General features: G+C 41.9%; 1 protein-coding gene across 10 annotated transcripts in view; it reads right to left on the bottom strand.

Annotated features, from left to right (window-relative positions):
- The window catches only part of MYT1L (myelin transcription factor 1 like), a 1,127,044-nt gene that overhangs the window by 386,899 nt on the left and 715,792 nt on the right, over window positions 1-24,353 (bottom strand). For 8 of the 10 annotated variants that reach the window (XM_085610775.1, XM_085610782.1, XM_085610783.1 and 5 more), the window contains 3 exons: window positions 17,777-17,831; window positions 17,560-17,593; window positions 17,192-17,254 (listed from right to left, as the gene is read on the bottom strand). The exons of the other annotated variants lie outside the window; for them this stretch is intronic. In XM_085610775.1, coding sequence (XP_085466901.1) covers window positions 17,192-17,254; window positions 17,560-17,593; window positions 17,777-17,831 — 152 coding nt within the window. The remainder of the gene's footprint in view (window positions 1-17,191; window positions 17,255-17,559; window positions 17,594-17,776; window positions 17,832-24,353) is intronic. 10 annotated transcript variants of the gene reach the window in all.

The following is a 24,353-nucleotide window of genomic DNA, read 5'->3' as shown; positions in this document are numbered from 1 at the left end:
TCAGCGCTGCAGCCCACGGGTAGCATTTAATTTGCAGGCCCTTGGTATATGGTATATCACTATACAAGGGACTTACAAGTAAATAAATATGTATATCAGGTATACACCAATTAAACACATGTTTAGAGAAGGGACACATGCACTTCAGCACTGATTAGCAGTGGTAAAGTGCTCAGAGTCCTAAGTCAACAGAAATATACAGCAAAACATGCAGGTAAAAAGCAAAAGGTTTGGGGGAAGACCACTCTAAGGATGCCAGCTCCGACAATTGCTGTTTTGAAGGGGTATGCTAAGGATATGCCTTCTGAATACTGATTCTGTAAAGTATGTATTAATATTTTGTAGCCAAAATCCAGTCAAAAAAACATTTTAATTTTAACACCAATTCAGAATTGATGGTAAGCCATTTGCACAAAGAAAGGAGTCCCCTGGAAATCTCTTCCCTTTTTTAAAGGCTGATAAAAAATCTTTTAGAAGTAGACCAAGGTCCTTGAGACCACTCACTTTCCCTAAAAAAGATTTGCTTGGCTTTTCCTTTTTTCTTTTGTTATCTATGTCTTTTTCCTTTTAGGAAGACAGGAAACACTTTTAAAAATTGCACTCTTGAAAAGCAATGACAGACATGGTGGTCTGCTGACTCCAGCAGGCCACCATGCCTGTGACTCTAGCCAATTGTAGTGGGACACAACTTGGTACCTGCTTCATGCATAGTCATGAAATCGGTCAAATTGTGATCCATAACGATTCTACATTTTGTGAACCGACCTATTAGTACACAGGTCGGTTCACAAAACTCCTTTCCATTCTCAAAAAGTTGGTGCTCAATTTGCGACCACTTTTTGGGAATGTAAGATTCGTACATCAGGCCCTAGGTCTCAGTGTAAAATGTTGACCAGGTGGACCTTTTGGGTTTATCCAACCTGAGTCTCATTGTGGTCAACCTGAAAACACGACACGGTCCCAGCCTACCGTGATCATAGAGTACCATTGCCACTTTGTGCATTTTGGTGCTATTTTTACTTAAATCTTCTAAAATTAATATCTGTGGTTCCCCTTATTATTTTTTTGTTCTTTTGGTGTCATTTTGTTAAATAATTTTTACTTTATTTTTATGGTGTAGTGTATCTTACTTTTTAACTGTTTTGGCATTTCTAAATGTTTTGAATTTGTTTCTATATTAAGTCAGTCTGCTCACTGCCATAGATACCAGGGGTTGAGCTAAGTTTAAAGTACTCATACCTTTAACTGGACCTAACAAGATAGTGACTTGTGGTGGATCTCAATCTAAGATAGACCCTCTTAATTTTTGGGTTGGACTTGGTTGATTCATGACCATACCCACCCCGGAACAGTGCCTTCTAGTGATTATCTCATTGACATTTCGGAGCATAGGCACTGGACCATTAACCAGCTCCTGGTCCCCCCCTCTTTCTTTTTTTTTGATGCAGGATCTCAATCTAACCCAACTAATAAATCGCTTTCTCACAGATAGTGAAAGGGAGAGGAATGCAGAAAGAGATAGACAAAAAGATGTAGCGGGGGCTGGAGAGAATAATCGAACAGTTGCCACACAGTGGAAGTGTGCAACAAACAGATTGATGAAGATACTTTTAAGAGGACCAGGCATATTCTTCCACAAAAGTACTGAACTTTCATTAGAACAACCTTGTCTCCGACCTTCCCTGAACTTTTTTTTTTAAAACACATTTTTATTGAGCTTTACAACATATGGCAACAACCATTTTGATTGAGCAAGATGTAAAGTGTATTAGCAGAGAATATTGACAGGGCATAGCTTGTGTAAAAAATGAAATAGAAGAGGCATGTAAGGTATGGGGAGAGGTCAGAGACCAGGGCGTTGTCGAAGGTAGGATGAGGAACAATGTCAAGGGGCCTATGGGGCTGGAACACACGAACAGAGACAGAAATAGGTGGAAGAACAAACAATAAAGAAAAAATAAAGAGGACCCGGTGGGGGTGGGTGGGCATGTCGCTGGGGCTCAGTCAGGTAAGAGAAAGGGGCAGCACTGGAGGGCACATCACATGGTTCATGGAGGCACAGTGTCATCCTTTACAAGAGGTAGGAAATGCTCAAGAAGGGCATCCCATGTCAGATGAGCCGCCTACGGATGCGTTGAACCTCCTCGAGGTGTAATGCCTCGCCCTCAGCCCGTCCCCATCCCCATCGCTGCACAGCCCTGTGCCAGGACGCCAATCCGGGAGGCTGTGAGAAAAGCCAATTCAGGGTAATAGCACACTTCGCAAGGAATAAAGCTAGGCTTGCAAAGTGCGCCCTGACTACCACCTGCTTCCTGTGTTTAAAGATGTCCATGGTGCAGGCTTCCCAAGTGGCTATGTGTGGAAGTTCAGTCACCTTGCAAAGTGTGTTGTGGATAGCTTGCCATTACATAGAGAGGACAGGACCAGAGCATGTGCTGGAGGTCAGCCAAGAACACCTGGCAGCGTGGGCAGGCCAGAAGGGCCATGGGAAAAAAAACAATTAGTTGATGTGGTATCTGGTAGTCCCAGACTCTTCTCTGAACTTAACAGCTGCAGTGCTATTTTCCGTTCAGAAGAATCATGTTTGGATACCGGTAAGGGCAATTGTAGACGGGTGGCTAGGGCAGACCAGCTATTTGGAACTAGAGGGAACCTACAAGCAGCAATATGTGGCCAGTTTGTCAGGGTACAATGTGTGTCGAAATGGTTGGGGTAGGGTACATTTTTGCTCCAACACTGAAGGTATTTTCTCAGCTTGGATTACATAATGATGCAGGGCTCTGCTGGGTGTTCTTGGCAAAAGGGTTCTGATTGAGTAAATGTGTATAATTGAAAGTATGTGGTTTTGGAATTACTCAATTTTCAGCCTAAAAACTCATAGGGAAGCGAAATGCCTGAATCTGTAATAAACACTAATGTTCCGATTACTGTAGCCCATCTAATGAACGATTCGTCCACCCATGAAGAGCACTGAAATGTATGTCTACATTTTAAATACATATATATTGAGAGATTAAAGACTGCCAATTTTATATCTTATGAACGGACATGCAAACGCTCACGTACCTTTCGCAGCATCGCAGTGGTTGAAGATGATTGAGAAAGATTAGTGGCTGGCAACCCTCTCTTAATCTTAATTGAATCCGAGCCACGCCCTTCGAATAGTTTGCTTGAATGAATCAATATCATTTAAACTGGTTAAGAGCTATGGCTGACGAGCACAAGCCTACTGTAATTGGATTGAATTTGTGGATTTCCGTCCACATTGATGAACTTGGATGCACATTCGAAAGCACATTTTTCAATTAGACTCTTTCACGGTCTAAAGGGCATTTCTGTCCAGGCTGAAAGGAGCAATCTCCTCTTTTACGCCCCATACTGTCGCATACGTGAACTAGAAAAATGCTCGGTTTGTTAGCGAAACATAAAGTTTTATAGCCAGGTGACCATGCAGTAAATACATCAAAATTAACCTAGAGCATTTTCTCCAACAATTTTTTTTACATTTCAGTCTTCACAAAATTATTTATTTGATTTTCTGTAACTAATTTCAGAAAACCATCCTGGCATACTTTATTTAGATTATGTGTCGAAATTCAGCAAACTAAGTTGTACAGATTTTGGATAAAAGATTTTGAGAATATTTGCCACTTAACATCATGAAATAGGCTCGAAGAGGCGCTAAGAGGCTTTGTATTTATAAAATAGCTGAATATTCAGGCCCCAAAAGCCAGCGTTGTTGAATGGCGAACATTGCATACCATACTAGTCTGAATGTATCTAGTAAGTCTGGAAAAAAAAATCATAATCAATGTGGTCATTTTTTGATCAACAACAAAGTGGAATGGGTAACTTTGTGCTAGAATCTCGATTTCTGCATAAAAATAGTCTTTCACGTTGCTAATTCTAGCATTAAGTGTGTTAGGAAGTAAGGCGAAGAAATCGGCCTATGACACAACTTCTTTTGAAAAGACAATATAAAGCATGTGCTATATACCTATGTAAGAAAGTTTCTTTGAAGTGAAGTACATTTATTAACACGAAGGACCGGGTAATTACCTAGAGGTTTATATCACAAACTGCTTGGAATGGTTAACCTATAAGAGGCCAAAGCAGTAAAAACATAGGGGCAGATTTATGACGACTGGCGCATCCCTGCATATCAGCAGGGATGCGCCAGTTATTATGCGCCACAGCTGCGCCACCATGGATGCGCCGCATTTATAGTGCGGCGCACCATGGGGCAAAAACGGCACAAATGCGTGACGCATCTGTGCCGAAAAGTGGCGCATTGCTGGAGTTGCGTCGCAAGCGCGACGCAGCTCCAGCAATAATCTGGGAGGCCCTATCTGTACAATGCTGCGTCAATCCTTACGCCTGCTTCAAGCAGGCGCAGGGTTTTGACGCAGCATGGGCCTAAAAGTGACTGAGTGAAATCTTGTAGATTTCACTCAGCCACTTTTAGGAGGCGTTCCTGCGCCGGAACGCCCCCACCTGCCCTGGAACGCCTACATGTGGCGCAGGACTTTACAACGTGACGCATCTGGGAGATGCGTCACGTTTGTAAATACCCCGCACCATGGCGCAGGATTTGCGCCGCTGCTGCGTCACAAAAGTGACGCAACGGCGGCGTAAATGAGGCGCAAGTGCAACATAAATCTGCCCCATAGGGTCTTATTGTTAAAGAATCAAGCAGGCATGTAAATATCTCTGAATTTTAGATTTCCTCCGATGATTTGTGAAGTCTGAACCTTGTGAATGGAGTCACAAGATTCACGATTTCTTTGAAAGTTCTGCAAATAGTACATTTAAAATGTGTGAGCCTAACGCTAAACTGACGGCTTACAGTTATGGTGAAGGTGCAAATTCTCATTAAATATTAAAATATTGATAGCAGTAATATTTTATATGTAGGTGAATGAAAATCACTTAGGAGAACAATTCTATTTCAGAATTATTCAACTCGGTGTAAGACATTATATCATCAGGTACTGAGATGTTCGTGAGAGATGTTATCTCCTCAGGGTGTCTTGTAAGAAATATCATGCTCCAGGTCTACAGCCGTTTGAAGCAGGTGTAACAGTGTTTCAGCCTAGGTTGGTTTTCTTGCCATGACTTCTTCAGGAAAATTCATAAATGTAATACTTGGAATATTAAGATATTATTAAATGGATTCTCACAATTATATGGATGACGTGCATCTTGTATTGCAGTTAGGCACAGGAATGGATAATATCGTGTGCAGGTTTTGAAGGATGGCCACATTGGACTGATCAATGCCACTGCGCCATTTCCTTTGCCTTTTCCATAGAACAAGACATTGAATATCTGCATTGACCAGCACCTTCCTCTGGATACCCAAATCTCAGAAGTGTAAAATGCTTCTTCAAATATCATGTTCAGCATTGAAAGAAACATTCTGACTCTCCTGGATTTCGCGAATTTAGAAACCTTTAATGAACGGACATGCAAACGCTTACGTACCTTTCAAGCCATAACACTGTTAAAGCTGTACTATTGAAACACTGTATAAATGGGTTGCACAATGTATGCACCGTTCCATCTATTGAGGGAGCAAAAGAGGGCAGTGAATACCATTTTTGGTCAAAAGCCTGAGCCCAAGCTTCCCCGGATACAAAACAGCAAACTTATGCTAGTTGACAAGGTTAGAAAAATAAATATATATTCGGCAAGCTCCAGTCACAAGAAGTGGTTTATTCACAACATATCTTCAAGTGTGTATTCTAAAGGCATAGGTGAAAAGTGACCCCCAAGTGAGAAACCACAACCAAAATGGTGAATAGGCTGTGTATGCCAAAGGTATTGGCACTGCCAAGCATATTAAGATTTTCCTCACTGCTAGCACTTACATGGAGGTTCTTTGTCAATGTATCTACTGGTGTTGAGGAAAGAAAGGGAGCCCTTTCCCCTATGCACAAAGATGCATACAGGCGGGAACATGGAATGCCCCCTCCAGTTTTGCACCCCCAGTTCCTGGATTGGAAGGAATGCACGACATGGTGCATTTCTTCTTGTGCAGGAACGTGCACTGGTGCTCTAGCGGCAGTGCTGCTTAAGGCTCACAATAGCCTTTACACACCACCGCTGGGGGACCGCCACACCATCCACCCTCTAGACCACAAAATTACTTGTAATCGGGCGGGTGGAGGTGAGTCTTGGCAGTGCAGGAGAATGGTGGTGGGGAGCCGCCCGCTCCCACACTGCCAAAAGTCATAATCAGGCCCCAATATTTAAAATAAATACATTGGAAGGTAATGAAAACAATACACATGATGATGAAGAATTAAAGATACTGGGTAAATATATAGGAAACATTTTTTATGGAGGTCTTTTGGGTGTTTGAGTCTGATTGATTTATGAAAGAATGCAGACAGATTATTGCAAAGAATGTGTGAGTGACAATGCAGATCAATTTGGATAGTTAAAATTGTAAACATCTCATGGCACTGTTTATTGCCGTTGATTTACCTTGATACTTCTTTACATGAGACCAGCTGGCTCAAGCCACTAACACTGTACATAAAAGATACTTGCATGTTATACTTGTCTTTAGTTAGTTATTTGAAGGGTTGGTCCATAAGAGGTAGATTAAGGTATGATCTAAATTAATCATATACATATTTATAGTCTTGAAAACATAGTTAAAGTAAAGTAATTGTTGTAACGCAAAGCCTACACAAATATGCTGAAATGGCCAAGTGTTGGTAGCTGTGGACAGCATAACTCACACCTCTCAACAAACACTGTTCCTGACTCCACACAATACTTTACTGATGACATTTCAATTGACATCATCAATGAATTCACTGACAACGTGGATGACATTACTGATGATAACTGAATATAAACAAGGATAGTGTGTGATGATAAATGTATGCATGAGCCCATGCATAGAAGGTGCTAGGTACAGTGTATGCCATGCACTCACTTCCGGTGTGGTCATAGCCCCCTGCACAGGACCTTCAGTCGTGTTGAACCGAAGTTGAGTGCATGGCCTTGCCGTAGGCTATGCATTGACAATGCCCAAAGTGATGCCACTGATGATGTCACTGCTGAAGTCATACATGTTGTCAACAGTGGTGGGATCAGTTGTGTCATCTGTGATTTTATCTGTGACTGCCTGTATGACATTATGAGTAGAGCTTTGAGAGCTCCTAGTTAACCATTTTCAGTGGTTCTTTGACTAAAAATCGTAATGTCACTTTAGCGTGGTTTATTCACTGGACTTCTGTGATTTTTAAACAAATGTGTGTCAATGTCTTAAGAGTAACATTAGCAATAACTTCCCATTTACAAGGTTTTACAGTCTGAAAATAAATGTGCCTTAATAACATACTATTTAGGGTAACTTTGTAATAAATGCACATCGCACATTTATTACAAAGGTCAAATTCCATGTTATTGCCACAGTACAGCCAAACTGACATAAAAACTGTTCACTGCCTTACAGATTGCAGGTTTCATTGACTTTACACACGAAAACAACTCAATAATATTCACGAGGCTGCTTCAATTTGATTTCATCCGACTGCACGTTTGAGCCCTTCGTCCTGCCTTTGGTTAAATGCCTGTTACCAAACCAATTCCACATAAAAATCGATGGCATAAACCATATATGCGGTTTGCGGATTGTAATGTGTTATTTATTAACCACCACCAGAACACAAGGGGTTAATCTGTACACTGAGATCAAATCACATTTTTAGTTGTTTTAGCAGAAGCGTTTTCGCATCTGAAGTCATCGCAATGTGCAATCTTTGAGGTAGAAAGCAGTTTTCCTCACATTGGTTGGGCTGCAATGTAGGAATAAAATAGAATTTGAGCTTTGCTCTAAAGCAATACAAGAATTAATGTATGCTTGTTACTACGCTTATTCCAAGTGGCGCTTTTCAGTGGGACACATCATCTGTGCCCTTGCACAGGTGATATCTATGTATGTTTGCTCTGGGTTCTGATAAAGCACAGGACAAACCAAGAAAACTGGCTCCTGACATCCCTTGAATATCCATAATGAGATTATACATACAACAACTGAAATGGATATACGAATGTGCTTTCTGTGTTAAGCTGATGACGCATTGTTAAATCCCTTGTGGTATGAGCTGGGTTTTAGGAAATAGCAGCTCAAGGGGAAAAGGTGGACTTTCTCAGCAACCTTTCTTTGTTTAGTTTAGTTTAGTTTTGTTTTTGAATGCGCTCATTGGTTACAGGTACACACCTGTATTTCTTGCTCATTTGGCCTGAACCGAGAGTGTCTTCTTTAAAGCGGGGAGCTCTTGAGGGCATGTCGTGAGCACACAGGCCGGACTAAGGGGCATATCAACAAGGGCTTTATCTCTGCTTTTTTGGCTTTAAAAGCCAAAAAAGCAGAGATAAAACTAGCACCCTATCAACAACAGGGTGCTAACACGCAAATTTGCATGTTAGCACCCTTTTACTCTACGCTTCCCCTTGCATCTCTAATGAGATGCAAAGGGGGCGTTCCAGAGTAAAATAATAGGAGAAATGTCGCTAAGCGACATTTCTCCTATTATCAAGAATGTCGCTAACCCTGTTAGAGACAAAAAAAGCAGCGCTAACCGCGGTTAACGCTTCTTTTTTACGTCTGCTAATTTTCAGACTTAGCCATGATATCCTATGGAAGGAGGATATCATGGCTAAGTTTGCCTGTCCCTATCAACAAGGTAACGTGTGATTATCGCTGGGTTTCCAGCGATAATCTCACATTAGCCTGTTAGCGTGTAGATTTTTATCGCTATTGAGATAAGCGTTGCTAATAGCACGCTATCTCAGCGATAAAAATTCACGCTAGCCGGCGATAATTATCCTCACGCTAAGAGCGCTGAGCGATAATTATCGCCGGTTGTTTTTGATATGCCCCTAAGTGAGAGGTGAATTCACCTTAAACACACAGGCTGCTACTATCGTTTGGCCGTGAGCACCGGCTCACGTTGCATTCACTGAAAACAGAAATGGGCGCGTTCAGTAATCATCTGTGAATCAAATATCTGCGCCTAATTGCTTGAGCTGAATTACCGACACCAACGCCATCTGTCAGGGACTTATACTAGATCGAAGTGGAATATCCCATTATTTAAGCCGACTGTGACGTATGAATGACTTTCTCGAGAACGAGCAGACTACAAATTCTCTTTTTGAATTGAGTTTATCTCTAAAAAGAAATGCACGTACAACAATAAAGACAGAACAATATCTTTAAAAAATCAACTTTTAACATATTCAGCCAGAATACAGCAGAGCACTGAAGTATAACTTCCTGCTTCTTTACCAAAATAAATCAATATTAAGATCGAAACATAAGGTTTCTGCCTCAATGATATTTAAAAAGCACACTGAATGCGTCACAATGATACTGCCATCAAACTTGCTCTTAATTCACAAATTGATCTAAAATATGCATTACATTTTAAATTTAAGGAATTATCTCCTCCCATACTCTCTATTAAAAGCACCAAAATATTTAGAAATAATTAATTGTCGTGCGAAAACTCCATGTGGCCCCAGTAGCAATAAAAAAAGTTGTGCTGGAGTCCTTCAAAATAAAATTACACACAGTAAAGGAACGAAGATAAAACTTTTTTAAAAAAGTACAATAAGCTGTAAAAGAATAATGTCAAAAGACAAAATATTAACAATTTTACAGCGACAGATATAGAGAGAATAAAAATAAACTACTTATTTCATCAGTTTCTTCTTATTTACGTAACACCTTTTAGTTAATAAATCTTAATAAAAACTGGAGTTTTTACGTGTTTAGTTTTTTTTGTTTTTTGGGGGGGCTTATTATCACTGTACATAGTTGCATCAATCTTTCTTCCATCTCTATTTTATCCATTACTCTTATGTCCTACAAGAGCACCTATTGGTTTCTTTTGCCGGGTGCAGCACTAATGGGAAATATCTTAAACTTTTTTCTAAACTGCAAGGGTATTATTATAAAACGTTACTAAATAATGTTGCTTCTGGGTGGCAATGCCCAGGCAGTGAAGGATTGAATATAACCTCCCTGTCTATTTCCATATAGTAGTAAAAAGGGCAAAGAAGTTGTTTGAGCACCCATACAGTCATTGCCACTTGTTTGTCCACAGGATCACAGGGTAGAAATGGCTTTGCGAAGCGGAAGAGGCAGTAATGCTGTCTTGCCACGGTGTAGTGCTCTTTTGCACCCTCACTTTGGGTCCCTAGATACCATCTCAGTCAATGTAGGGTGTTTAAGAGACCTCTCTTTCACCTTACGAACACCACTTCCAATGAGACCAACAAAAGGATTGTTTTATACTGAATAGTGGTGCCCATTCACTTTAAATACAAAAAAGCAGTGCTTAATTTGAGCCAACGGTTGCCGGTGGGTGTCACCAACACTCATTTTTGGGGACCAGCATTTGTTTTTCTGTATCTGACCAAGAGCGAAGAGAGGGAAAAACAAACAAAGTGGAAAGAAGAAGGAAGAAAAAGGCAGAAAAACGTCATAAAGGGTGAAAGCAGGATCCTGCAAGAGTGAGATAAAGGAGCGGGGACAGCCGCGGCCCGTGGAGGGAGTTCCGTGGGGCAGTAAGGCGGGGCGGGGGAGGGGCAGGGTGGGGGGTTCTAAAAACCGGAATATGGATAATTACAGGTAAGTAAACTTCGGAGCGCGCGCTGCATCGCAAAATACGATGCAGCGCGCGCTACGAAATTCGTTTTATTTATTTAATTGTTTACTTACCTACAATTATCCATCTTCCGGTTTTTAGAACCCCCCACCCTGCCCCTCCCCCGCCCCGCCTTACCGCCCCACGGAACTCCCTCCACGGGCCGCGGCTGGGCGGGGAGAGTCTGGCTCATCAATTGTCTTGGTCTGGGCATCCTGGCCTCCATCTTCTTGTGGTTATGTCTCTGCTGTGGGTCCTCGCTGGAACACAAACCAGTAATTTACAAAGACCTATGTGTTGCGATTCAGGCAAATGCTGCTTCAGCAAAATAATGCAAGAGTTGGTTTGTCCCAAAAAAAAACACTGAAGAATGAATCAATAGGTCATAGCTTTTCTTCTAGATATCCAAAAATGTTTTGACACCCATGACTTCTAGTTGAATCAATGACAGTCACGGTCATTTTTTACCTATTTAGTTTATGGGGCTGTGGTATATTTTCAGATCAAGACATATTTCATATAAACATATTTCACTTGGCTGTAATCGTTCAACTCAGGAGTGCCTTGTTCTCTCTGAGAAGAAGACAGATCAGGTAGACATCCGTGACAGCATCTCTGCTCCAGTTGTGGACATCAGCATCAGTTCATCAGCGAAACAGTTAATCCTTTATCGAGCTGCTGAGGTAGCAGAGGCTGCTGTCACCTTCTTCAGGTAACCTTTGGAGTTCCAACTGGTTGGTCTTGAAATGATCCTCATTCTTTTCCAACCCTTTCTAATACTCTCTCATAAGATCAATGTACTTCATTGTGTCACTGCACCCAGGGCAATGCTCTGAATCACATACATTCTCTGTCCATATCTTTCTACCCGGCCTTCTCCCTAGATATGAGCAGCTGAAGCCATTTAATCTCCAACAACAATGTGGTTGGTGAGGAAAAGTAGGGGCTGGGTAGGGTGACTTTAGAGACTCCAGCACTGTAAAGCCTACATAATCACGTGTCACTGAACCTTGTGCATCCCTGCTGGAAGTTGTTATATGAACTCACTTTTTTGGAGCTATGAGCCAGAGTGTATTTAGTTTCACACAGTTTTCTGAAATCACCTACTGAAATGGGGGACACAACCGACTCTTCAATGTACCTAGTGTCCACCATTTTTAACAAACCTTTTACTGTTAATGAAATCCACACGGTTGCCTACCAATGGGACACTGTTTCTATGGACCAAGTGGCTATCTGTGGTTAGTGAGCCATATAGCCATAGTAGGTACTGCTGTTGTTTACTATTGATGAAACATGACCAACGGCAGTATTGCACTTCAATGGGGTAATCAACGTATTTCCTTTATATACTTGTCTTATCTTTGCAAGAGCAGCAAGTGTGGACTATCTAGGATTACTTTATCAGGTGGTGAATGGTTTGGAATTGGAATATTGTATGAAACAAGTTGTCACGCTTATTAAACAAAATATCTGGATAGAGATTATGTGGCCAATTCACAAAAGCATGCACATGTAGGAGAAATAGTCCTACAGAAATACTAATTTACATACTGTCACTTGTGAATTGGCCCCAAAACATCCAAATCCTATTAGTAAAAGTGCAAAAGGGGCCAGTCCTTCCCATTGATGCAAAATATAAATAAGTATTCCTGACAATCCCCATCTTCTTCCCATTTTAGATGTTAGATTTGAGATGTTTTGGTGTCATTTCATAAATGCAGGTAAGAATGCATAAAACAGTACTACTTTACATACTTAAAAAGTACTTTGTGAATATGCTCCACATTAAAAAAAAAAGTATTTTATTCACAGGTTGGAAAAGTGGCCAGTTCAAAATGTGATTTGCAAAAATATTAAAGAAGCTCATAGCATCTATTCGGGCTCATATATGCCTTTATAAGCAATTATAACATTCACACTGTAATGTGATATAATACAAGTAAACACAATAAGATGATGGATGGAGCGCTGAAACTTTTCAGACCCTCACCCCCAGACACTATTAGATCTGGGTTAAGTCCATCATTGTTCTTTAGCTCACTTCGCCACCCCAGTTAAGACCCAGCCATATGCAAATCAGTCTTGACCCTATTCCTCACGGGAACAGTCCAACCTGAACTGCCAAGTCAGGTCTTCTCTGGGCTGGAAAGAAGCATCCTGGGACCGGTTTCAGGTGAGTGTCTGAAAAGTTTCAGTGCTCCATCCTTCATCTCATTGTGTTTGCATATAATACAAGTAACCATGCAACAGGTGGCTATGTGTCCTGTGGAGCAGGTTTGCACACTCTTAGCTAGCTATATGAACTCTTGGATCATAATCCTTTTTAAAGTTTGAGATGTTTACAAGTTCCAGTCTTTGGGAAAAAGGCAAAATGCTACAGTATAGTGAACTTGTTATAACATATCAACATCTACCCTTGCTCTATTTTTACATTAACTCTGTTCAAGAAGGCATAGCTCAGTGACTTTGAACACAAGCTGCTGATTTTCTGAGAAAAAGGCCACAAAAAACAAGTGACCTAAAACATCACCTCCCAAATGAGAAGCAGGCACAAATATGGTTTTCTGGAGGTATCAAAGTGCTACTCCACCCAATTAACAGATCCACAGTGTCATGCGCACAAGACTATTGGAGGCCAGTAGTCAGCGTCAGGGACAGTGTGAATATTTCAGAGGAGACGTGTTGCAGCATAATTGGTGTCAATAGGCAAGGTGCTGCTGTGTCAGCACTTAAGCACATCCCATGAGGCACTTAACTTCATGGAATAATGTCTCATAGCTTGTCAGTTGCATTCTGGATTTTCAGTTGGTGGAGGCATCTGATAGAACAGAGGTACACCCAAGCCCCGTAAAATCACCGGCCAGAACTCAGAATCAAGGCTTAGTATTGTGTTTCACAGGTGATTGATTATGAACAGTTAACTGATGGTTCAAGCGGTTCCAGAGCCAGCAGACACTGCCTTTTCCAAATGTGAGGCAGTACATGGCTTGTTGAAGATAATACAGGCTCACCATACTCACCATCCTACAATGCCACAATGCTCTCTGCAGGTTCTCAAAACCTGTGATCAAAAAGGTGTCCTTCAGTTTGGTTCTGGTTAGCTGGTGCACAGAGGGCAGTGTGGCAAAAGAGAGCAAAGCCACCAAATACTGCTGTGATTTATAAGACAACATCACGATTCTGTAAAGCACATAATAATGTTAAATCTTTTACACTGTTCGGTGCATAGTCGCAGAACCATACGCTCGGTGTCAGACTGTTCTTGTGCCGGAGGGTATTACCTCGAGAGCCCTGCCTCGGTTTAGTAATTATGCTTAGATTTATGTTTTTTTTCAAACCCTAAACACAAATTATCTAAATAATATGATATTTTTAACAGCTTTTGATAAATTGAATCGTAAGATAGGTAATTTTATGAAATATGACATTTGATGGTTTGGTAGTTATAGAGTCTTCTTATTTAATATCATGATATAGTTTTTGTTTCCAGATGTGGTATTCTGTCAGCTACTTCATTTCACATTCCCAAATACTTTCAATGTAACTAAGCTGGGGGGGGGGTGTCACTAGGAGCTATAATTATGCGGACATTCATCGATGCCATCATCTACTAAAAGTACAGGATACAATTGTGTCCAATGAAACACAGAGAAAATATGTATAGTTTGTGTAAGCAGAGAACTCGACGTTTTTGTTTCTTTTCTATGTCTGCCTTTCTGGGCGAACCTACCTCTTCTGGAACCCCGGTTCCACATCAGAAAAATATTGTCATAACAACAGGTGTCAGCCTGAAGCGTGATTGCTGGCTACCCATCCCATCATTGACAGCCTGAACATGGCGTGCCAGTGCCATTCTGACTTCCTTGGCAACACTGAGTGCCCCATAACGAGCTGATGGAATCCCCGAGGGTCCCGTCAATGCGAGGTCCCAGGCGGATGGGGCACAGAGAGCTCCCCCCAGGAATCCCAGCTGCTCCAAGCAGCTGTACTCTCCAGGCAAAAAAATGCAGCCAACAATGGGCAATAACCATGGGGATCATAAGGAGCAAATATGATTCCCCTGCTGTTCTATATTTGTTAGTGGATCCTAAGGGGTCAACTTGAATCGACTCTCTCAACCCCCGAAAATGATTGAAGCAGCCAGTAAAGGCCATTCGGAGGCTGGAACCGCTGGTTCCTTTAGCACAGCATTCCTGATAACGAACCTAAGGCAATGGCCTTCACCCAGAGACAACTTTACAGTCCTCAAAAGGCTGACAAACAACATTATGGAAACAAGCCACTCCAGCAACAAAGAATGGCCGCTCTTCGTGTTTCTTTGTCTACACCATTCTGATTGGCTGTTGGGAAACAAATCCAAACATCTCTGGCACTTTGTACTTGCCTGGACCATTTCCAGTTCGAGGGAGGAGCAGATGGCCTGAACATGGGCGGTGTCTGTTTTTGGACATGGAGCATGCCTCTTCATATTCAATAGTGAATGGGTTTTGTCAGGTTTCCCAAACAATAGCTCAGTGGATGGACTGCAAATGCTGCTTTATATTGTATCCACTTTTCGACCAATGCTTTATCTACCCCTGTTGAGAGCCATGCAGGTGCCTTTAGCAGGCGACCTTGTCCTGCACTTTTATTATCAACAAACGTTTACCACATCAGTCGGAAATAGTATTTATGTCAAAAACACAATCATCTGAATCTCAGATTCTCATTACCACTGGTCTGCTTCTGGCTTTGACCTTTTTATCTAACATCCTCATTGCAAAGTCTGCCGAGGAAAGCGCTTAACACAATTCCCTCCATGAACTGTATTAAGGCATTAAAGACAAACTAGCCCAGAATGTCTGTAAGGTCACCATGTGAGTCATCTGCGAAATATAATCACCAGAGGTTTGCAACCCAACAAGATATGAGGTAGATGCTTACAGTGAAAAACTGCCCTGGGGGCAGAATCTCTCAGTTGCCTTTGCCTGTGTATCCATGAATACGATTGAATCATCGGCCACATTCAATAACATTAGCTCATCATTACATAGCTTTTGGGTGTTCGATGGACACAGTTGGCTTCAAGGAGCCACAGAGCACTTTCCATAGAGCAAGGGCATTGTAGCGGGAAACACATGAACAAGACGTGTTGTACACACACACTGTGGCGTGTCGGGTCTAGCTGAGCCCTGGAAACAGGAACTAGAAAGTGATGGGGGCGGAGTGGCTAGCAGCGCGTCATTGGGACAGTGGTTGACACCCAGAGCTTGAAGCGGGAATGTAAAAGAGGAAGAGGGAGGATATACAAGGGGTGTGGCTAATGTCAACAAGGGAGTGGTTTAAGAACATCTAGAGTAAAAGCTTTTGTTTCCCATAGCGTGCAACCTAATCAGTATTGCAGTGCCACTTTGCAAACAATCTGTTGTTGCATTCAGACACATTACACAACAATGGACATTATGTGTAAAACAAGCCAGAACTATTGGCTATTTCAATGCTTATTAGCTGTATAAGATAAATGAGCCACAATGATTTAGTTGTACTGAAAAAGTTTAGATTCTGAAAATATGCGACTGTGAATTCAACATTATTTGGTTCTCAATCACTCCTGTCCTTTCCTTCAAAACACTTTCCTCTGCACTCTCTCTATTTTAGACTGTTGCACCCTTTTTCTCACCACATCTTGACAAAATCCTCCATCTGCATATCTCACACCTCATCTTTCTCCTCTTCAACACCCTCTTTTCACTCACTTTTGCATGTATTTCTTTGCATTCCTCACTTCTCCAACCCCTGTGCATACAACTACTCACCTGTAAGCACTGCTTTTCTTTAACACTCGCTCTGTCAATATTGCAACAGTGGTGCACCTCCTTCACACACACATTCCACAATTACAATTGGTACACAAGACATTTGCTGTGTGCGCTCAACAGAGAGGCCAAGGATTGGATGGCCATGTACTCTGAACTCCTTTGTGACTCACTGAGAGGCAGGTTAAGAGACTCAGACTGCCTTCAACCTTAGCTTTCAACTTTCTCCCGTCATGAACACTCACCAACAACCTGAACTCACACCCTGGCACCTAGAGGAACTCAGTTCACAGAATGTACTATACAAGAGTAACATGCTGCACAGATGAAAAACTAGAGAAATAAAACATCCTGGAAAAAACAAAAACTCTTAGGGAATGCAAGATTAAGTAAAACACGTGAAATGTGACCAGGGACTGCCTTGCTGACCTGGATTAAGTTTGCATTTTTTACAGTCATTGTTCCCAAATCAAGCCGTGTGTTTGCCTGTTAAGTTAAGGACATGAATGTAGAGCCTGATAAGGACGCGATTCTATGTCAGTATTTAATTACTGCCAGGTCTGAGACCCAGAGGGATCGACCCCACTTAAAGCCCTCTTGACAGCTCCCTGCTCCTAATGCACGCGCCTCTTCATTGTGGGGCTCTAACAAGGGGAGGTGAGAAGACCTGATTGTGAGTGATTTTTACTTGCAAACGAAAAAAACACAGATTTTAATTACCTTCTATGTCTTGCATATTTACCACTAACGTGACCACTGCCATCACAGCCAGGAGTGGGACAGCTGCGAAAAGGAAAGAATTAATTATATAGGTGCCAAGACGAGGCCGGGAGATTATGCTAAAAGCAGGCAGTGGGTATTACAGAGATGGAGGCAAACAAAGACAGAGAGAGAAAAATCACATAACAGAAGGGAAAAAGAGGGGATGCCAAATGCGTTTTTATTATCACGTCTCAGGAGATTTCATTTCATCAGTGCAGCAGGGCATGAGCAAGCCACCAAAGAACTTGAAAGTGCATTATATCCATTAGAAGGCATGAATTTTCTAAATTGCTAATGGGGATACATTTTACACTCAGAGCACTAACCTGAACAGCTCTTGTATGGCTGGTTCCACGGGAACTGCAGAGAGATGGAAAATATATAAAAATTTATCATCTATTACAAGGAGCCGTCTGCTCGAGGAAATGGCTGAAAGGGTTGTGTGAAAAGAAGGGGTCAGGATGAGTCGTGCAAAGAGAGTCTGCGGGAAGAAGGTCACCCTGAGCGCGGGCCTTGAGTGATTTAGTGAAGCAAGAGACGTACCTCGAACACCTTTGGAGCGTGTGCGATGGCGCTTCTCGTCCGTATCCACCTGCATCTGGGAATAGATTAGCAGGCAGTCAGTGTCCCTTCCCTGCATGCACAGACTATCAATGTACACCATCAGAAGGAAGGGCTTGCACACAACCTATTTGCAGCATGTTCATTCTATAACCTTACACATTGATGGTTTTCGTAAACAAATTATTCTATTTGAGTGAAAAGGCTAAAGTGTTGCTTGAGAATAGGAAAACTAAAAGGTACCTGAAAAATGCACAAAAAGTGTTGCAATTCGAACACTAGAAATGAGCAGTCGAGATTGAGAGCTTCTTGGTGCTTATGCACCTTAATGTTCTGCCACACAACACTCACTGAGGGCTCTGGTGCTTGTAGCTCGAAACTAGTCTGAGAGAACTGCAAGGGCTGCTCACTGGCAAGATGAATTAAACTTTTAGGATACAGGCTTTTATTGCTTTGCAAAATTCAAAGAAATAGGTTTTGGATGTCCATACAAGTGGCAAGGAGTTAAACATGCACTGAGAAATGCCTGCTGCCCATCCATGAATGACGAAAGTGAGGGCCCACTAAGAGGATAGGGTTCAATAATCTATGATGTCCCGCAAACTGGGCCAGTCCTTTAAAAATACCTCCTTTGGCAGTTCCAAAATCTCAGGCTTAACTCTCCAGACTATCGCCTATACATAAAAATCTGCACAGCTGCAATTGTGCCCAATTGCTAATCCACTGGCGTGAGGTGGAAGTGCTGTGTATGTGTGAAAGACATTCTCTTCCTCCTTCCCCTGCTTCTCAGCATCCCAAGGACCCTCTCTTTGTAGGATTGCCTACCGTTACAGGGCATATTGACCTTGGATACCAGCCGCTGTCCATCCCTCGGAATCCCCCTTACACGGCCCCACCTCTGTTACTTGCACGGACCGCGGCTGTTGTGTACTGCATCTCAGTGACCACCTGGGTTTCATCCACATTGCTCAATATGAGTGTTCTTCATTGTCTGGCTTCAAAATAAATGTAGATATTTTTATACACAGTTCTAAACCCTGCAAATGTTCAATAAGAGGTCCATGTCTACATATGAAAGTTGGATGTCTACTGAATAAATCCCTGGGTAATCCAGATAATGAGACCGTACTTAGGGCCTTATCTTCAACGTATACATGCCACCCCTGGCAAACGTCGTCAAGAGCCACGGACTCAACATCATCTCCTATGCGGATGACACCCAACTCATCCTCTCCCTGACTAACGACACAACAACCACCAAGGACATGTTACAAAAATGCATGAAAGACGTGGCCGCCTGGATGAACAACAACTGACTAAAAGTCAACACTGACAAGACAGTAGTACTAATTTTCGGGAAAGGCAAGGACACCCTCTGGAACAACGAATGATGGCCACCTGCGCTAGGCCTAACTCTCAAACCCTCCGAACAGAACCGCAACCTAGGCATCACCCTCGACAGCAAGCTCTTGATAAAGAAGCAGATAAGCGCTGCCTCCTCTCCTGCTTCCTCATTCTTTGAATGCTCAAGAAGTATTTCAGATTGCTCCCACCCAACATCAGAAGAACTGGAACACAAGCTCTTGTCACCAGTAGACTAGACTATGACAACACCCTATATTTTGGAACTACCACCCAACTCACGATAAAACTCCAGACTATCCAGAACACTGTGGCTAGAATTATCCTCGACCTCCCCAGGTGGACTCACTTCTCCGCTCACCTCAGGAACTTCCACTGGCTACCAGTTGTGAAGAGATGCCAGTTTAAGCTGCTCACTCACACTTACAAGGCACTACACAATGAAGGACCGGCGTACCTCAACACTTGAATGAACTTCCACCTACCCAAATAGGAAACTCCGCTCCGAATCCCTCTTCCTAGCAGCCACACATCACATCAGCCGGACCAAAAGCGGAGGCCGCTCCTTCTCCCACCTGGCGACTAAGACCTGAAACAACCTACCCCTGTACCTCAGAGCATCTCCATCATTCCAGTAGTTCAGGAAGGACCTCAAGACCTGGATCTTCAACGAAGACGAGAACCAGCAGATCGCTCTCCCAGTGCCTTGAGACCTTCATAGGTGATACAGTTGCGCTCTACGAATCCAATTGATTGATTATTTAGTGTTTGTTGCATGGGTGCTGAGTCATGAGCATAATGAATATTACACCTGTCTAATTACAAGTCCATTATTTCCTAATGCACTTGTACTATGGCAGGCACGTTATCCGTCATATTTGTGATGGAGTACCCCCGTCAAACTCTAAATTGGGCCATTACTTGCCCCGAAATCCAGACATTACTAGATTTTGCTATTACACGTGCAAATGCTTATACACTTTTTCAGATGCCACGTGTGAAAGTGCACCATGTGTTAAGAACCTCAGAATGATTTCTTTCAAAATACATTTAGTTTTACCAATTACTCTGTCTAATGTGATCAGGCACTCCTTCATGTCAGCCAAAATCTGGCCCCTACTCCATTTTGTGAGGTCATTACCTTTTAATTATATTATCAAGGTATCTAGTTTGTCCCCTTCTGTAGGGGATAGGTGACCCCATCTAAACTCTGGCCTCCTTACCTTATGCACCAGTTCGATTCCTCAGGACTATTTTTACAAGGCTGCACTCTGCTTTGCCCTTGTGGCCTAGGAGTGCTTGGTTCTACATTATGAATGCAGTCAAGTTCTTGCACTCAACTGCTAAAACCTGTATAAAGAGGGTTGGTTGTAATCTGATCAAAATGTGGCCATTGCATCTCTTTCAGAGACTTGAGTTCCACCTTCCTTAGTGCCACATAGCCTTTCCAAGTTGCATTTGTGGCTGCTCCTATTCTGAACTTATTTGTACAACATGATGGGCTTCTGAACCGACTCATAAGCGTGTGGAGTGACAGACTCCTCAGAGGGACCCATCTTTATAATAAGAGAACAAGTCCTCCGGATTTCTCTAATGTGAACAGCCAATAGCCAGTTTGTCAGCAATTCAGGTCAAATTAGCATTTCCTCATACCTTCTTAATCTCTTTTCGCTTTCCTAACCTTGACCTAATGTGTCAATCCGCCAAAAAGACAAACTTTAGTACCAGCACCCTCAAATTATTTCCTTCCTCCATTGAGAAGACAAGTTCACTCACTTCAAATTCTCCATAAAGGCAAGACCGAAAACGCTGCTTTAGGGAACAAATGGCACTTAGTTTGACAAATCAGAAGGTAGTCACTTTTGTGTATAGTCTCGTCAATCTCCTCAATCCTTCAATGCTTTCCTCAAATAATTTGTTGTCATTTGTTTATACTGTTTGATATTTTCATGAAATTCAACCCCGCAACGAAACGTGTCTGCTTTTTCCTAGTGTTGAGTGCCTAACCGATGAAGGCTTCGACTTCCTGTCTGATATGTATTGCTCCTTGATGCACACAACCCCTTTTATTTCTGAGCCTCAGAATGTGCTGGCAGCCTTCTCTGTCGAACTTTATGCTAATTAATGCAGGTTGCTGGTTGACAAATATTCAAATACCCTTGCTCCCACACGGGGGTGAGAGAGCGACTAAAACAAATTCTGGTCTCTTATCCAATATAGTTTTTGATCCACGACTGTTTCAGAAAACTCAAATGCCTCTTCTTACAACACATTATTTTTTCTGGCGTTGAGCATTCAAACTAATAAACGGACCAACTTCATTTTTTTGTAATTTAGCCTTTTTTTCCAATTCTGACTTATCAAAACCAAAGACATTCATGCATTTTGGTAAAGGGTCTGTGGCAGACGGTTTTGAAGAAATGAACACTGGCAACCTGGGATAATGAGAAACCAACTGAAACCAATCTTCTTTATTCGAATAGCCTCCCATGGGCATGGCCTAGACAAGATAATAAATTGACCTGTGTACGAATTCATTGATTTGAAATCACTTGCTAATGAATGAACATTTTTAATTGACTACTCGTGAACATATCTCTTTTCTATCCCTTCAACTTCTCTAACACACTAATCCTTTAGTTAAGCTTCAAACTCTATTGTTACCTCTTTGTCTCTTGGCCATCTGATAATTATCTTCTCACTAGTTAAACTGTAGTATGCTCTCATGGACATGTTGTAAGCTCTTTTTACGTTTACCTGTTGCTTTTTTGACTCAATTAATTCCTGATTTGTGACTGACTAGTACCTGCTACCTGATGTCATACAAATCCTACTTTCGTTGATGTCGCAGAGTTTCTCATTGTTCCTTTATGCTTACCTAGATGCTCAGTTGAATAGCCCGAATCTTCTTCAGTTCTATGTTCTTCTCTCATCAACAAACAATATATATTTCATATTTCACAAAGATCTCTTCCTTGAGCTAACCTACCATGATTAAACAATGACTTGACATGTTATACTCCGCTTAATGAAGCAAGCAATTGTTCCATAGAGCTCAGCCAATTATAGACCGATCACTAATGAACCAACATTGGCTCAAATATTTCAAAAAGCTATGTTCGTCCACCTTACTGACTTAATTGAGGAGGAGCGCCCAGTTGGGCTTCTGTCCATGCCATGGGACACAAACATGCATCATTGCAACCCGGGATAACCTTAATCTCGACTTGACGACAATGGAGCTGCTGTCCCAATTGCATTGTGCTGTAACAGCATTTGGTGTGCTTCATTATTCCACTTTCCCCACATGTCAGTGTGACCTTTTGTGTCCAATAAGTCATAGACTTTATTTACTCATTCCTCTTTCATTACAAATATTATCATCGAGACTCCTTATTTCATCTAATATCCTTGTCCAATCAAGTGGGCCGCACATCTTTGAGTCCTTTATGCTAACCTGCTACAGATATGCTGATGACACTGAGAACCTCATGAAAGTTGGTACTTACTCAGATATTGGCACCTCTGTTCTCATTTCCCTTTTCTCTGCCCTCTTTGCCTGGATGATCATAAGTTATGTGAAACTACATTTCGAAAGAAAGAAAACCTCAACTAGAGCCACATACTGGTGGAATATGTAATTAAGTACCCAATCCTCGTGGGAACCCATCGTTCTAGAGCCCTTAAACAATCTTTGGCTCTAAAATCAGCCTTGAACACCATGTTAACATGGCCAATAAATCTGGTGTCCTAGACTGAGATCTAGGGGGGTGGGAAATTGGCAAGCATTGTTTTGTAAAGGAGATGTAATTTTCAGACAATTGCAAAAATTACACTAAATACATTTCAGTAGAATATTTCGGTATTCTCATAAAAAAATAAAAAAACATGCAAGATAGTGGCGTGAGAGTGGTTTGAAGAGAAATAAAACATTTTAGAAAGATATTTCCTACTCAAATCAATCTTCCAAGGGGAAAATGCCCAAACCTTTGCCTTAGATGACATAGTGAAAATTGTACACACATTTCAAATAATGTGAAATTCAGGAATTCTAAATGCCAGTGTAATTATGTGTACCTGTGTAACAAAAAATTTGCACGGGCCTAAGAACTCTCTGGAGAATCTTCCCCATCTTCACTTTATCAGCCTGGTGCTCTCTCATCTCATTTAATTCTAATCTACCACTCAAAAACTATTAACACCAATGCAACATAATCCATTAGAAAAACTAACACTTCACTCGCATGCAATCAATACAGTGGCATCATTCAACCCAGGTAGCCCACAAGTGCTAAGATATAGCAGTAACGTCAACAAACAAGCACAGGCAAAACCAATAGGCCTGACTGTGCAAAGGTTTCCAATCCAAGTCAATATGCCAAAAGAGGCAATAATATAAACAAGCCTTGTCAAACTCAACAGATCTGATGTTGGCTTCCAGGTGTATACATGCTCGTGTTTTTTTTGCTTTTGCAAGACTTTATTGCTGGGATAGCTGCTGGTCCCTTGTCAATCTACAAAAATAAGCAATTGGCTACATGCATTATAACAATGGTACCAAAAAGTCAAAAAGCACACATTGCCATAGTTGTCCCTGGCACTGAAGAGAACTGCTAAATGTGTGTATGTGCTCCCTGTGAAAGGGCGATATTCTGTCGCTCACCATGAAGTTAGCCAATGACTGAAGTGGCCCAACCCATTGCCGAACACTATATAGTGTAGTAGGCAGAACAGCATTTTGAATGACACAATACCAGACAAATGGATGAGATGGGCTGGCTGGGAACAACGCTAAGTAAATACATTATATATATCATTTTAGTAAAATCAAAATGTCTTGGCTAATACCTAACGTAAAAATATAAAAATAAAGGAGCTGCCCAGAACAGTTACACCAGTCCTGGGACTGCAATAGACTTCGTTTCAGGCGGTTGTGCACATTTGATTAGGCAACATGCCATCATTCAAAAAGTGCAATTTGCCCAATGGAAAAAGTGAGCTGACTCAATGTCCCATGCTGTATACAGGGTGTAATGCAGGCCCCCTACTGACCCTGCAGAGATGTGGGGTGGGGAGGCACATCCTTCAGGGGCTCACATTCAGGCCAAGCTCAATGAATATTTGCGAGATATGGTAGACTCAGTGGCCCATCGTCCCATTCTGCAGCATACCCCACCATTTTGCAGTATGCCACTGG

This window comes from Triturus cristatus, chromosome 6 (genome assembly GCF_964204655.1).
Source record: "Triturus cristatus chromosome 6, aTriCri1.1, whole genome shotgun sequence".
In the NCBI taxonomy this organism is placed as follows: domain Eukaryota; kingdom Metazoa; phylum Chordata; class Amphibia; order Caudata; family Salamandridae; genus Triturus; species Triturus cristatus.
This window is presented reverse-complemented; position numbering and strand designations above follow the sequence as displayed.